We start from the raw sequence: 16,565 nt of genomic DNA, 5'->3' as shown, positions 1-16,565 counted from the left end.
ATATATCATATACACTCAAAGAACTATTTATAAGAAATTGTGTCATTCACTAAATCCATTTTAATTCCATAAGACTCTTCCAGTTTAAAGGATTATTAAATTTCATAGTTTTTATTTTTTCAGCCTTTTTGATAATTCTGGATTTAAGTCCTGTCATTTCAATGAGGATAAGATAAGAAAATTTAATCAAATTTGTTTGAGATGTTTTTGCGAAAATCGATCATATAAGGTAGCTCTTTTGGTCGGTCGATTATATCGAAAAAGTTGCTATCACATGCTTTTTTTCGATCCCTCTAAAACAGAAAAACAAAAATATGAATTAATAAGCTGCATTACGTATTGGTTACATAACTCAAATTAGATACAACCTTTTTCTTGGTTCTTGAAGGTATACGGTGAGATACTTAACTGAGGGTTGATGAGTCCATTCTGTACTAAGGTATTTATAAGGGAGGTGAAGGGCTTCCGCGAGATGTTTGAAACATAGAAGAACAAATAAAATAGTTATAAACTATAAAATATAAAAATAGTTATAAACTATTTGTTCTTTTTTTGACCGCAACCCTGACCATCTTATATGTAATATAAATTTGTTTTTTCAAGAAGTTTCCAAATCCGAATGAAGTTAAACATCATTAAAACATAGCCTTTTTCAACAAATCAGGCATCTTTAAAACTAAACATTTACTGGTAATTCATGTACTGAATTCAATAATTTATTGCAGGCTGCATGCCATTGAATTAGTTTCATTAATTATCAAAACAAAAGCAACAAAAATGTAGGTTCCAAAGATTTTGGAAAATTTTAATATGTTTGTAATTAACTGACTTGAGAAAAGAGGTTTTTGATTTGAGTATGTTATAAAATAATCTAATATTTATTTCTTAATCTATAACAAATATTTCATTTTCATGGATAGATGGAATTAGTTGTATTTAATAAATACATCATTTAAATATCACACTTCCTACAAGAACATAACAAAAGCACGGGTTTTCATCAAAATTAAAATAGCAGTTTTACTAAAATAAATTATAATTTAAGTAAAGAACCACCATTTATTCCAAACAACAGAATTTCTTAATTCTTAATGATGAACATTCGACCTTATATAGTCATTTCCCATTTAAAAACCGGTACTAATAATATAAATAAAATTACTTCAAATATTTAAATAAATCATCCATAGCTTAATTATTATTCAGTTTTCCATTATATTAACTCTACTGTGATTTCATAATAAACAAAGAGTATAATTAAAATTTGATTAATTTTTGTTTTTTTAAACTATCTATTTCATGTCTACCAGATAATATGCGACTAGACTAATGCTGACAGTTGAATACTGAAGTATTAGGAAAAAAAAAAATACGCCAACTTGAATGGCTAGTACATATATTCAGATGATAAAATGCTTGATTTTCAGTTTGAAATAGGCCTCAACGAACATCCAATTTTTTTTTTTAATATTTTAAAAACAATAATTTTAACTAGTTGCAAGACCATTAGAATTTCACTTGGATAAAATTCTGTATAAGCTTATATAAAACTTGAGAATTGTTTGTTACTACAATTTTTTTCATAATTGGAGATCTCAATTACAAAAGATGCTAATGTTTTTGTTTTTTTTTACAGAAATTAAAACTTGTTTAATTTTAAATTATTCTTCAAGAACTTATATTTATGTCAGATTTAATGGTTGTTTAGATTCAAAGGTACTAAATTACAAAAATTTAGTTTGTTCAAAAAGGTTAATTAGAGTGTCAAAATCAACATTTCAGTTGTTTCATCCAGAATGTATGAATTCTTGATTGCATGGTTAATATGTTTACCTGAATACCCTCTTGGAATTTTTCATTCTAATGAAAGGAGAGAAAGCTGAAAGGATTATAGAATAAATGACAGGAAATTTTTACAAAAAACTATAACATAAGATAATGTAATTTATTAAAAGTGTAAATTTAGCTAATTGTTTAAAAAATATTCTGCATAAGATAAATGAATTGGACATTAATTAATTATATGGAATATAACATCAGACTTAATTCATCACAACGTCAAGTTACCGATAACGAACTATCAACATAATACATATTTACAAGCTGAAAATATAACAAAATATATTATTTTTAAGATGTCAATATAACATTCAAAGGTATTGGACAGAACAATAAAATTTCCGATGGTACACTTTTTAAATCTATTGATTAACTATTAATCTACTTCTGAGCAAAAAGGCACATGTAGAATCAGATGCTACAATTCAAGTCTATGATTATATCATTTCATTATTGGTGCCATATAAATATGTGCAATTAAAGAAGATTCGGTGGAACCCCTACATACTGAACTTCCATTAATCAGAAATCTCTAATTTTTAATTGTGTACAAGTTTGGAAAAAAAAAACTTTAAAGCTTCAGTAGTGTAGAGAATTTCTATCTCCTAGCAGCTTTAGATAACCTGATATATTAAAAAATTAAAACACCATCCAAGAAAAAGTTATACTGAGTAAAAATGGAAGCAGAAGTTACGAAAAATCCAATGATAAAACATTGAGCCCGATAATCTATCCCTCGTGGATGAAATGGATAGCTTTATCAATTGTAAGCTCAATAAAACCTTGGGTATCAAAAAGGATAAAAGTTCCAGAGAAAATCAGAGCAAGGAACAAATTGTTCTTTTTAGAAACATCTTTAGTGAAAAAAAATTAAAAGCTTATTGTCATAGGAAAAAATAGCAACCAATTTGTTTCAAGATGTAAAATCATTCAAAGTTGACTATGACTTCATAGTAAACAATAATCTATGAAGTTTTTGTTCTAGCCTTTAAAATTTATAAAGGGTGATGGAAACAAGTAGCAAAGATTCATTAAAAGTGATCAGGACCCATTAAAGGTTATAGGATCACAGAGTTGAAGTTAATTTAATACATGTTGATAAAAATATTTAAACTATTCTAAAAATTAGTTTTTTTTTCTCCTTCCAGGAACCTTCTAGTTCAATATGTAGAAGTTCAACTGTAATTTCTTTATTTATTGGTTTACTTAAAATATATTTTACATCATAAACAATTATTTAACCCTTTCAATCCCACAAACATACCACAATGGATCAGACATGGTTAAGGTCACAATTATATATTATGATTGTAGGGCAGATAAAAATCAGATATACAAAATATGGTTAGTTCTCTTATCCAACACTTGCAAAGGAGGAAAATTTTAAACATACGTTTCTATATTTTATAATAAGTAATCAATATTTTTAAAACATTAGACAAATATAACAAATATTCCAAAATTTGTAAATTACAATTAAAATTAATAGATTTTATTATACATAGGAGAATAATATAGGGAAAGTGTTAGTCAGTACGATTATGTACGAAGGCAAAAAGATTAAGATGAACAGAGAATATCCTCAAAGGCATCCACCAGCTTCTCTTCACAACCAAGTTTCCAATGGTAGTAGGTAAGATACTACAAAGTAGACTGACTAATCAGATATCAATCAGCTACATGAAGAACATCGTAAAATACACGATCTAGCAGGTAAAACCAACTGATAAAAAAATAAAGTTTTAAAACTCTAGAACACGTAACTTATCCGAGAAATCCACCATCACATCTTTTTCATCATATTATTTTACTAATTTGATATTTTCAGTGAGTACCTTACTTTCTCAGGGAAATAAAAAAAAAAAAAACATTTAATATTTAAAGCAGTCAATTCGGTTGTTTTTCTGTAGAGATATCTGTATTACCTAATACAGATAATACTGAATTCAAATAATGTTTGAAAAATGTGTTTGGACAGAGGAAAATATTTAAGATGAACAAAGAGTAATTCGAACACTGACCACTCACTATATCATTAGGAAAAATATTACATAAAAAAAATGTATGGTGAAATAACTAATTGAAGAAATATATAATACAAATGACACGTTACTGTCTTAAATTTTAGTAATTGATAAAATTTAATCTGATTAGACAAAGATGCCATTGTTTAAATATTTATTGATACTTCACTCCCTAAATATTATAAAAGATTAAGATTAATTATAAGTAAACAGATGTTGAAAATACATGCTAGGACATATAAGATTATTATATGTACTGGTACAACATCTTACAAAAGTTTTGCGAGCATTAAAAATATTTTAACCAGTTTCTTTTGTACAATTTAACGACAAAAACTTAGTTTTTATCCCACAATGGATGTACATGTTAAAAATTACTGGCATTGAATGGGTTAAATAGTTCAATATAAATATAGAAATATAAGGATGCATATACAATGTTTATTTAAAAAATTAAATTTTCAAAAATTAAACCTGAGTGTTCTTATTCTTTTCAGTATACCATTAAAATTTTACAGCAATTGGAATTAAAAAAATATTATTTATGTGTATCACTTTGACTTACTTCTTTAGCAACTTAACTGGATTAAAAATAGTAGATAGTTTTACCACAGTTAATACATGTCAGGTATCAACAGAGGCATCCATTGCTAATATGTCTTCACAATAAATTAAACAACCTTTTATTATCAATATTATGTATACGCAAATTGGAACCAATTAAAGTTCAGATAATTATGAATTCTTCTTTGGTTGCAAATCGTTGATCCATTCTAAAACATCAGCATCCTCGTTTACATTACACTGTTCTAACACATTATATTTATCTTTTAAATGTAGAATTGTCTCCAATATGTGAGACGGAACGCCAAGAAGATCCTTTTTACGGCATAGAAAACAGATAGCTTTGTAAATCTTGTCAGGATGGAATGAAAATTCATCCATTAGCCACACTTTTAAATAAGACTTCAATTGAGGTTTGATCAAATCAACTAATTCTAATAAAAGGTAAGCAAACGTCAAATCTTCAGCTGTAAAAGCATACAGCAACATTAGTAATAGATATTGCGATGGCCCAATCTCTACTAGAATATCATTCGAATCGTATGAAGAAGCTTGCAAAGCCATGTCGATGGCGTTGGCTGATCTCCTTTGCAAGAGTCCATTCAGTAGATTGGAAATATGCTTATGAGATTCAAAATCTTTTAGCGATATTTTCTTCTTTTCTGGGCTATCTACCGGCATAATGATGTTCATCACCTCATTACCATTCTGAAAAAAATAATAGAATAAATAATAATATTGTATATATGTATGTATAGTTGACCGTAAAAATTGATATATAGGGAAATGGTCAGGTTTGCGGTCAATAGTGAAACAAAAATAGTTTACAACTATTTATTTTCCAACGTTTCGCCCCACTTTGCAGGGCTTCACCAGGGCTAAAAAGATATAAAATGAAACTATGTTAAGATAAAATGATAGAAATAAAAATAAAAAGATACAATGAAAAGAATAAAAAACAAGTAACAAAGGCAAGAGCAATAGTTTCATACAAAAATACGTAAAATATAAAGCTAAAAAAGTACATGAGATGTATATAAAAGAACAAACAAAAAACAATACATATACAGAGATAAAATAAACGTCATGAAAGAATAATAAAAAAAAATAAATAATAATAATGAAAAAAAAATGACAATAAATGAGTAGAGAGCCATATAGGACAACATACCTGTCCGAATAAATAAGTTGAACAGACAGATTCTTTTTAACATACAGATTCTTTTCAAAGAAACCGCTGTTTCTTTCTGTCTGTTCAACTTATTTATTTGGACAGGTATGTTGTCCTATATGACTCTCTACTCATTTATTGTCATTTTTTTTTCATTATTATTATTATTTTTTTTTTATTATTCTATCATGACGTTTATTTTATCTCTGTATATGTATTGGTTTTTGTTTGTTGTTTTATATACATCTCATGTACTTTTTTAGCTTTATATTTTACGTATTTTTGTATGAAACTATTGCTCTTGCCTTTGTTACTTGTTTTTTATTCTTTTCATTGTATCTTTTTATTTTTATTTCTATCATTTTATCTTAACATAGTTTCATTTTGTATCTTTTTAGCCCTGATGAAGCCCTGCAAAGTGGGGCGAAACGTTGGAAAATAAATAGTTGTGAACTATTTTTGTTTCACTATTGACCGCAACCCTGACCATCTCCCTATATATAAATAATAATAATAGAAAATAATAAAAGAACTGTTGTAAAATTAAAATAATATATCTCTATAAAAGCAAGCACAGATTAAAATATTTAAGTAGTCCTTCAGATTACCAGATTCTTATGGTAATCAAAACTTCGGTAATAAAAAAAAAATACAAAATAGAAACAGAATTAAAATTAAATAGATAAGAGCAGTTTTTAATTAGCTATTATTATTCCCCCCCCCCTTAAACTAGAGCAGTTTCTTCAGAATATAATCTTTTAAAAAAGTATCATAATTAAATATTTCTGATTCAAAAGTATTTATCTTTATGAAAAAAGAAGGCTGCACATAAAACATTAATACATGCACCTACATAACACGACCATCATTGCATATTTCACTGTAAGTTTGATGAACCATTTAAAATAACATTAATTGAATTAGGAATTTCATTCTTAAAACAATAAGCTATCTATGTATGAAATATAACTGTGTATATGTATATAAGCTATGTATTAATGTATTCTTTTATTTTTTCATGGTTTACCAATTTAGAGCCTGTAATAGAATTACAAGTAAATAAGCATCATTTGTAGCCAATGGTTGTTTTAATCCATCAAATATGATAACTCTCTTCATCCATGAAAATAATATTAATTTTTAAGCAACTATTTTTTAATATTCTTTAGTATGCATACAAATTTAAAAAAAAATTCTTATGTGGCAATTCATCCAGATTAATTAAACTTCCACTTCACATTGAATACTGGGTTTAATAAAGTTGGTAAGATCGTGGGCCATTCGATTACATTTCAACTGCATTATAAGATCAGATTACATCTGAAATTGTGTGTGCCCAATTAACCCCTAAGATAAATACAGTAGTTTCTAATCCATATTATTATTTTTTTGGAAGAGTAGTTTGATGTTCAGGATTAAGGTAAAACCTGTGATTTGTCAGTTCTATCACTGTGTATTTCTGAACTGGAAATTTCAAGAACAGAGGCTATATCATCAGTACACTATATTAGTTTATCATTGGTGTTACCAACACTTTGCAATCAATTCCGGTACGATAATTTTTTATAATCATTTAGTTTTCTGATAATTTTTTCAGATTTTGTTATCTTGCACTATATATTTATTAATTATAAAACTAAAGAATAATATAAGAGCAGAGACTATTTAAGTTCAATTTAAATGACGATGGAGCAATTCACAAAAACCAACTCAAATAGATTGGTATAAGAGCTTGGAAAGCTATCTCCTTGGAATTTCCATCTTTTTAAGACTTAGACTTCCCATTACGAAATAACTTATAGTATCAAGTTCTTGCCTGATACCACACTACAAGTTATCTTGCAGTTTTAACAGTTAGTTTTTATAACTTGCCATACTTGACAATATATTCAAATCTCTACACGAATACGGCAAGGAAAAACTAACGAGATAACTCATACTAAGAGTCCTAGGCAAGAACCCAAACTATGAATTACATCATAATATGCAGTCTATGTGTTAAGGAGAAAGAACTAACATTCCACACTATAGTATCATTCATACGAGGTCTCTACTTCCCTTTCAAAGTGCGCACTCAAAAACAATATTTATTTTTAAAAAATTAAAGCACATGTAATTTTGATATTTCGCATAAGTATGAATGTATAATCTCTCAAAAATTTGAAACCAATGTTACATGCCATTTTGGCTGTATTGGTAAAAATGTAAATAGATATAAAAAATGATGAATCATCTTTCTAGAAGAATTATGTGAGGGTAAAAGCGAAATTTTGTTAGCTACAGGAGGCATTTAACGCAAAATTGACAGGACTATTTAAAGGTTACTATATATTAAAACATTTTTCAATCTTAAGCTACTGCTATATTGTATCTCTAAAATTTGATAGTTAGGAAATAAAACAGCTCATTACTATTGACAATTTTTATCTGTTTTTCCATCCAATTTAATGCTTAATACACACTATGACAATGACCCAGAAGGTTTATGAATTAATAAATCTACTGAGCATAAAGAGGTTCAGTAACACAAGAACCTGCTAAATTATAAGATGCACTGTAATTTTCAGTTAAGTATTACAGTACAAATTTAATTACCTGAAAAATATCTAATTTACTGTGATCAATAACACAATAATTTGCATTATATTTTGTAATAAAAATGTATATATTCAACAAAAATGCTTGATTTTTTTTTTATAACGATAAATCAGTGGGTATAAAACACCTAACATAAAGACAACGAAAACTTGCATTGTAAATTATTTAACAAACCCTAAAACGTCGCTAATCTTCTAATCATTATCATAGATTTGATAATTAATTAAAATAATAAATTAAATCTAACAATTCCTATTTTTTCTTTTCCATCTATGTTATAAATTGTAAGGACTAACAGCTTTTAAAAACCGATTTATTTAATAAATATGATAATTTTATAGAATTGCATGCATAAGCACTACAATAAAAATATTTCCACTAAAGAAATATTTTATTTTCAGTTATTAGAGAGGAAAGTTGACTAAATTAAATTAATATACATTATGCCGTCAAAACATATAAGATTATTGCAGACAAAGATAATGAAATACCATAAAGACCTACCTCCAAACAAAAACACGCAAACTTGACAACAAACCAATCTAATCATTCGTTCTTGGAGCGATAACAGCAAAACAAAGAGCTTGGTATTAGTTTATAAAACATATTTTAGAAGAATAATCTCTATGTCGATGGCTTACCACAACTAAATACATCTCCACTAGCTTCCACTATGAAAAATTCAATTAAATATTATCTTTTTTTTTTTTGTAAAATTACAATTTTTCAATTAATTTTTTGACTGAACAGATTTAGATTTAAAATTAATTTTTTTTCGTTAAAAAAATGAATTGAAAAGTTGTAATTTTCCTAGAAGAGTGAAACTTTAATTGTATGTTTCTTAAAGTTAGTGGAAATGTACTTGGCACCATTGAGAAGTAAGCCACCAATATATAGTTATATTTCACTTCATTTTTTTCAATATAGTCTGGGCCTATAGTAATTTTATCTGGAAGGTTTTGGAGAAGTCCTGAAAATCTTCTCTTTTGTAATTTTTAAGATGCTTAAATTTCAACCTTGTGACTTTGAAGTCGGCGTACAAAAAGCAAAATAAATTTTCATTTTTTGCTTATAACTGGAAATCGTGTATTATTTTATATTAAATTAAAGAAGAGAAAATACCTACAATTTTGATCCTATAGATTTTATATATATAAATAGTTGGTCGTATTGTTCTAAGTATGGAGAAGATGGTCTGGATTGTGGTAAAAAAAGAACAAAATAGCTTTCAACTATTTATTGTCCGACGTTCGCCCTACTTTTAGGGCTTCGTCAGTGTTAAAAAGATTCAAAAAACAACTAAGAACATTACAAGAATAAGATACAAAAAGGTAAATTAAGGTAGGATAAATATTACGTAAAAAATAAGTGAAAAGAAAATTATATATAAATAAAAGGAAGAAGTCATAAAATAGTATTAATATAGAATAAACTTGAATAATCAATTATAAGAATAAAAAATTACGTAACAATGATAAGAAAAAAAAAATACGTAAACTATGTGGTTAAAAAAGTACAGGAGACGCATATAAAACGAAAAAAAGAAAACAGAAAAGGAGATGTGGAAACACAAAATTTAAACAAACTAACAGACGGAAAATATAGAAGAAAGTTGAGATTAAATAAAGGTCGTGTAAGAATAAATAAAAATAAAATTAATACTGCTAACGTTAAATGATAATAAATGAGCAAGAGTATTAAACGGTTTTGTATGATGGAAGATCGCTGATTGACCGTGTGCAACAATAAAAGAAAGAAGGTTTGGATACGTTCAACAACTGATATATTGAACCAACGTTAAGCCCCATTTTGCCACTTTGCAGGGCTTCAAAAGATATTAACACTTAAATGATGTAAATATAAATGAAAAATTAAAAAGATGTACAATGAACCGTAAAAATTAAATGAGAATAATAAAAGGTTATAGACAATTAATAGAAACGGAAATAATAACCGATAAAAAGAAGAAATGTAAAATAAAGTAAAAACTAAGAGATTGAAAGAGGGGGATAAGAATAAAATCAATGTACCTTTCAGACAAGAGCGAAAGTGAACTGTTTTGACAGGATGTATAGAGAAGAGTGGGGATTGACAGTACGTTATATTTGGAAATAATTTTAAGGCAGACAGTATAGAAAAGTAAAGAAAATGTTAAAAATAGGGAAACATTAAATGATAATATACATTGTAGGGGGGGAGGGAATTATATTTAAAATAGATACGGATAGAATAGACAAAAGAAATGAAATTAAAAGAATAGATACAATAAAGATAATATGATAAAGAAAAGACAGTATACAAAATAAATAGGGGTACAGAGGTGTGTAAATTATATACTAGAAACATTAATAATAATAAAATAATATAAGTATACTAAAGTTGAAAGTAACATATGAACATAAATTGAAAATAAGATACATAAATACAAAAGAAAAAGAATAGATAGTAAATATAGAATAAAAAGTACTAAAATTAAGTATGGATGAGAGAATTTAAAAAGATAAAACCAGCAGATAAAACCATGCCAGAGATATGCAGTCTTTATCGATTTTATGATTGACAGAATTCTGTGTTAAATTTATGTGGATGGATTCCGAGATGAAACGCTTTTTTAATGGTTGTGGACAGTAATAGTTTAATCACTATTTGAGTTTTTCTTTGACCGTACTCGGACCATCTTCCTTTTATTTTGATATTTCTATAAGATTACATTTTTTCGTATATAACTTTTAAATTAGGAGGTTAATACTAATTTCACAACCATGTGTTGAACTGGATATAAAAAATCACATGTGTTAAGAGCCACCACAAATCTAACATTCTTGGAAGTCTTTTTTTTTTGTATCATAAAAATTATTTTTGGACTTAAGAAATATAACAAATAATAAATTAACATATAACTTTTCACTTGTCTCTATTTATGGGTGTACTAGTAGGTCAATAAAACTATAAAGGCTAACATAAAAATTATAAAACTTAAAAAAAATTGAAACTTCCCTCTATTATCTATTCTGGTTATCGCTAATAGTTGTTTTGTGTATACTTATTTGTAACACCATAAAATTTGTTTATTGTTAACAGTGTAACTTGTTAATGGTGCATTTGAGTTCCTAAAGTAAATAATATGTTTAAAAAATATTCATTAATTTTATTTAATAATATTTGCTTATGCTATTTCAACCCGTGTGATACTCTAATCTCTTTGGAATGTTATCATATGATAACCTGGCTGCTCTTCCTCTTCTTTAAATCATACAGTTTATTTTATGTTATACTGGATTGTAATTCTGAAATATTTCTGTTGTGATGACTCTGTATCACTTTGGTAACTGCCTGGCTTTAGTTTATGTACCCTACCATCTAACATACAAGTACTCTGGGCTGTAAGTGGATAATTTTTATACTAATTATTGTGTTAACATTCATTTCATGTAAATTAATTTTATTCACTAATACATCTTAAGGAATTTATGTTCTTGAAAAAATTATGGTATGAATACTGATATAACAAGGATTCTCTAAAGTTAGTTTAAAGACCATTGCTGATTTTAATTTTTTTCTACTAAATTATGTTAGTTAACATTCATTGACTTAGATTCTCGTAAACTACTCAGTATTAATATACTTGGATCCTAAGATGTCTTTTTTTCATATAAATTGATATTTAACTTAATTATTAAACCATATTTTCTCAAAAGAAACTATTTTATTTTAATGAAATTGATAATTTTGCTATTATTCCTTATATCCATTTGTTGATCAAACTGCCCAGAATGAAACTTCTTTTTTAAAGCTCATGTCTTTAAAACTTCTAAGTTAAAGCTGTCATTTCCGTTTCAGAATAGTATTCCTTATCTAGGTCATTCACTTCTCGGTATTTGTGACTTTATTACCTCTTAAATTGTAAGATGGTTTCTTCAATTTAAACTTATAATTAAATAACAATATAACAAAAAGTTCTTTTATTTTTGTTTTACTTGTTTGTATAAAAAAATTGAAATGGATAACATATCCACAGGGTAAGAAGAATTCTTAAAACAGTTGCTTTTGTGTGCAATCTTGGGAATATATTTATTCAATATTGTGTTGAAGCTCTTCTAGTGAGTAGGATAATATTTTGTTTCTCCACTTCTTAAATTTTTAATAATAATAAAAATAATGTAGGCCTAAAAACCCAAAGGTTCAATGCCAATACCACCAACAAGCTCTCAACATACATCCTTCCAGTGATACCTCTCCAAACCCAATTCTACTAAATCAGTTTTAACGCAATCCTCCCATCTATGATTCGGTCTACCCCTTTATTAATATTTTAGGGATCTGCTCGTTACTAAACCCTACAACCTTACATGCCCATTTTATACACCGCAAAGCTATAACTTGAATTATATCTAGCGAGTGTAGGTCCCTTAATTCAGTGTTGTATAGTCTTCTAAATTCTCTCATTAATTCATCCTTTTTTGGTCCCAATATTTTACATAATACTTTGTTTTTGAAAACCTTAGGGCGCTGTTCATCCCATGGTGTAAGAGTCGCATGAATAAAAAACACTGGGAGAATAATAATTTAAGATATATAATTTATTAGGTTTGGTGTTCAGAATGTTTAAAAATATAAAATAAAAACTGAGCAAAAATTAATTACTAAAGAGGTTCTTATAGTAATTACTTTTAAGCTGACATCTCAGATTTCCAAGTAACAAGAAAGAAGAAAAATATGGAATAGGTGATTTGGAATAGTGGTAATATAGAAGAAGATGTTATTTGTTCGATTTTATGCATTGTTGAATGAACAGTATTTATTCAAATCATGTTGCTTTTGCATATCCTTAGGTTTTGGACCATAGGTATGAATTAACCATCACCTAACTAGTGATATTGCTGTACTGATTACCAAATTGATGGTAGAAATAATTTTTTATTTAAAAAATTCATTTTGTTTCTGAAATAGTAGTTTTAAAAATATTTTCTCCATAACTAGTAGTATTGCTTTAGGGCAATTGGAGTTGGAATTATCCAGATGTTTTAATGGTTTTGGAATCTTTTGATTGTAGAAAGTTTCTAAAGTAGAGATAGGTGGTACATAAAATTACATTAGATATATAAGAAATAAATTTTTTTCTGAGAAAATGGCAAAAAATAAAACCAATTAAGATTATAACATGATTTTTTTGTTTTTAAGTGGCAAGGGTTTAATATAAATTTTAACCTGAATTTATTGTAATTGTTTCAGATCTGAATATGGAGCATTTTGGAAATGTATACAGGCCGGTGGTATATATATTATTACGCAATTATGTAAAATGTTGCTTTTAGCTACATTCTTCCCCACAGCAGAGACCAATATTCATGGCCATGTTGATATATTTGGGGTAAGTTAATCTTTTTAAATACATTAAAATTAAGTCTATTACTGTAATTATCAAAGTGTATTCAAATATTTATAACAGTTTGATATAATGTATATTTAAAGCATTATTTATTTAATATTCTTTTTATTATTTTATTGTAGAATAATTGTATTGTGATTATTATCATATAGGAATGGTTAAAAGGTACTGTTGAGCTTGCTGACTTAGTTGGACTTTATGCAGTATTGTCAAATATACCTGGAAAAGGTCATGCAAAACTTCTAACTGCTGGCCTCGGTTGGGCTGGAGCGGAAGCTGCTCTCACACGATTTGTTCCGTTATGGATTGGTGCGAGGGGTGCTGAATTTCATTGGCGTTATATTCAAGAAAGTCTTGAATCCAATATCAATTTAGTATGTATATATTCTCCCCTTTTACAATGAATTAACATACAATTTAATTTAATGTCTATGTCAACTTTCATTAAATAGTAGGTCAATGTAAAAGAACCCTACTAATTACTTTATAATCTCACTAGGCAATTTTTATTACTTTATAAATATACCAGATGAGTGGCTTAATAACAGAAGTAGAACTCTACTTTCCATAGCAGTCTTAAAGTTCAGTTATATTGTTTTTAAGCTGATGAATTCCTTCACTTCCAAATCCCATTTTTAAAATATACTATGCTTGTTTAATGAAACAAAACTTTGCATAACATTTCTTTATTATGGTTTCAATTATTATACTTTTTCTCCCCATAATTGGAAGTGTTCCTCCATCTTCAGGATTTTTTTTTCGAATACAACAATAAACACAGAAAATTATATCAAAATGATGATAAAGAAATATGATGAGAAGTTGTGTTTCCCTAAGTATTCAGAGAGTATTATTATTAAACTTTCAAAAGATATTAGAATTTGCATGATTTGGATAGAAACTAAATTGTGTGTTGACTATATTTGCAAAGTATTATACTATTTGGAGAACATTATAAATATATCTCCTTAAAATTAGCCCACAAAGACCTCTGATAATTAATATATAACATTATATCTGGTCATTTAAACTCTGAAAAAAGACCTTATACCATTTACAAAAAATTTTTAGTAAAAATTAAGGCTTCATTCTAGATACCTCCAAAGAATTCTTGAAATGAGAAATTATGTAGTTATCCTACTAAATTATGGTTGAGACAAGATGTCTCTAGAATTATGTATCAACTTTTTCTCTATCTGTTTACCCTTTCTTTAGTGTTTGAGATCTTGACAATATAGTCATGATTGGGTACTGTATTATAAATATGAAATCATTTTTTTAATTTTTCCTCTTTCTTATTGTTTGTATATAATTGGTTCTCAAATCTACTACTTATTTACTATTTTTATCCATGTATTCTATAATCCTGTTTTCAATAACTATTAAACAGAAAAATAAGTGCATAATCTACATTTTATTCCATGTTATTATATTTCCTCCTGTTCTCCATGTTTTTTTCAATTTTATTTGCAATTACTCATTTCTACACATTAATATTTGCCTAATCATTATGAAATTTTGTTTGCAATAATTAATCTTATTACTTGAACATTCAATTATTAAGGCCTATCCCTCCTAAATATGATTGTATGAGTGAATTTAGATAAATGGTATGTTTTTTCACTATGTAGATTAAGTAAGATAATATTATTGATGAACCCTTTCCTGAAATTTCCAAATTAATCACTTCTCATTTACTTTTTTATTTTCTAGGCCCATCATATTGCTACTGTAGCTCTTGTTTGGCTTTGGTCAAGGCATGATCTATCAAAAGCTGCAGTTCCTGTAGTCACAGCGATGTTACTTCTCTCATCGTACAAGCCGCTTTTGCTCCAACTGATTCTGCCTGTAGCAATATGCCCTTGGATTGTTTTGGTGATCAAAGCTGGATATACATTGCTTTTGGCCTTTCCAACTTTAAAAATTTATGCTGGTCTCGCTGAGAGCATTGGAATTTATTGATCACATAGAATATTCAGTGACTTAAAAAATTTGTCACGTTCAAAAACTAAAATGGAATGACTGTTTTGAGTTAAACATATTTTATAAGTTCAGTTCATGAAGAAAATATAGAAGTCGCATTTATTATTTGTTGTATGAAGACTGACTTATTTATTGTAGATTGGTACAAAATGTATTTAGAAATAAAATGTTATTGTCTTCATGTTGATCTTTACATAAACTGTGTTTGTAGACAAGGACATTGTTATAAATTATTGAACTAAAAGAATGTATATAAGTAATTCATATATTTAGTCTTGTATGAAAATAATATTCCACCACCTAGTTGTCTTTTATAATATTTAAGAATACTTGCCATTAAATTAATGGTATGATTAAAGTGGGAAGACATCTCAAAATATTAAATTGTATATTTTTTAATCCTATCATCTCCTCAAGTTTTACTATGAAATATCTAACGAAATGATCTGATAAAGCCTGTTAAGCGAGTACTGTATTCTCTAATTAATTATATTAAAAATAAAAGTTGCTTCTTTAAAGGTATCATTTATTGTAGGCACTAATATACTGTATTTGTTGGGAAAATTGACCCTTATTGAAAAAAAAATTTAATTGAAAACTGAATTATCAATGCACCCATCATGCAATACTAACATGACTCAAAAAATCTAACTTTCAAGAAAATGGGATTTTGAAAAATTTCTCCTTCATTTAAGAACGCATTTTTGTTAACTATCCAATTAAACTATTTGACGATTATTAATGATAATGTATTATTAAGTTACACTTGTGTTTCATTAAATAAAATTAGCTATCCAGAAACGAAAATCATTATTTTCTTAAAATGTTTTTTAATTTTAGATATGTTAGTATTACATTGAGGGTGCTATATAGTCATTTTACATAACATAGTTATATTAGATTTCTAGCTGATTCCGTTAGTGAAAGATTCTTTAATAATTGTATCTAAGAATTTCTGAGTGATAGGCCTTAAATGTTGGAAAAATTATCAGTCATT

General features: G+C 27.2%; 1 protein-coding gene and 1 long non-coding RNA gene across 2 annotated transcripts; one reads left to right on the top strand and one right to left on the bottom strand.

Moving 5' to 3' along the window:
* Nucleotides 1-1,910: 1,910 nt before the first annotated feature.
* On the bottom strand, nt 1,911-8,788 carry LOC106679780 (uncharacterized). The gene is made up of 2 exons (XR_002945269.2): nt 8,701-8,788; nt 1,911-5,135 (listed from the first exon to the last, which is right to left on the bottom strand). It is a non-coding gene; the product is annotated as an uncharacterized lncRNA (long non-coding RNA).
* A 2,615-nt stretch (nt 8,789-11,403) lies between these two features.
* On the top strand, nt 11,404-15,686 carry LOC106679766 (BOS complex subunit TMEM147). The gene is made up of 4 exons (XM_014419098.3): nt 11,404-11,579; nt 13,429-13,567; nt 13,738-13,959; nt 15,299-15,686. The coding sequence occupies exons 1-4, from the start codon at nt 11,503-11,505 to the stop codon at nt 15,545-15,547; spliced, it is 687 nt and encodes a 228-aa protein (XP_014274584.1). The 5' UTR covers nt 11,404-11,502; the 3' UTR covers nt 15,548-15,686.
* The last annotated feature ends 879 nt before the right edge of the window (nt 15,687-16,565 follow it).

Source organism: Halyomorpha halys, unplaced genomic scaffold, assembly GCF_000696795.3.
Source record: "Halyomorpha halys isolate HHAL.00 unplaced genomic scaffold, Hhal_1.1 Scaffold218.1, whole genome shotgun sequence".
Classification (NCBI taxonomy): Eukaryota; Metazoa; Arthropoda; class Insecta; order Hemiptera; family Pentatomidae; genus Halyomorpha; species Halyomorpha halys.
This window is presented reverse-complemented; position numbering and strand designations above follow the sequence as displayed.

Bases quoted from the DNA above. Each gene is read 5' to 3' on its own strand.
- LOC106679766 (XM_014419098.3), top strand. From the start codon at position 11,503: ATGACTCTGTATCACTTTGGTAACTGCCTGGCTTTAGTTTATGTACCC. The intron at 11,580-13,428 runs GTAAGTGGATAA...TAATTGTTTCAG, and splicing joins ACATACAAGTACTCTGGGCT to ATCTGAATATGGAGCATTTT. The intron at 13,960-15,298 runs GTATGTATATAT...TTTATTTTCTAG, and splicing joins TTGAATCCAATATCAATTTA to GCCCATCATATTGCTACTGT.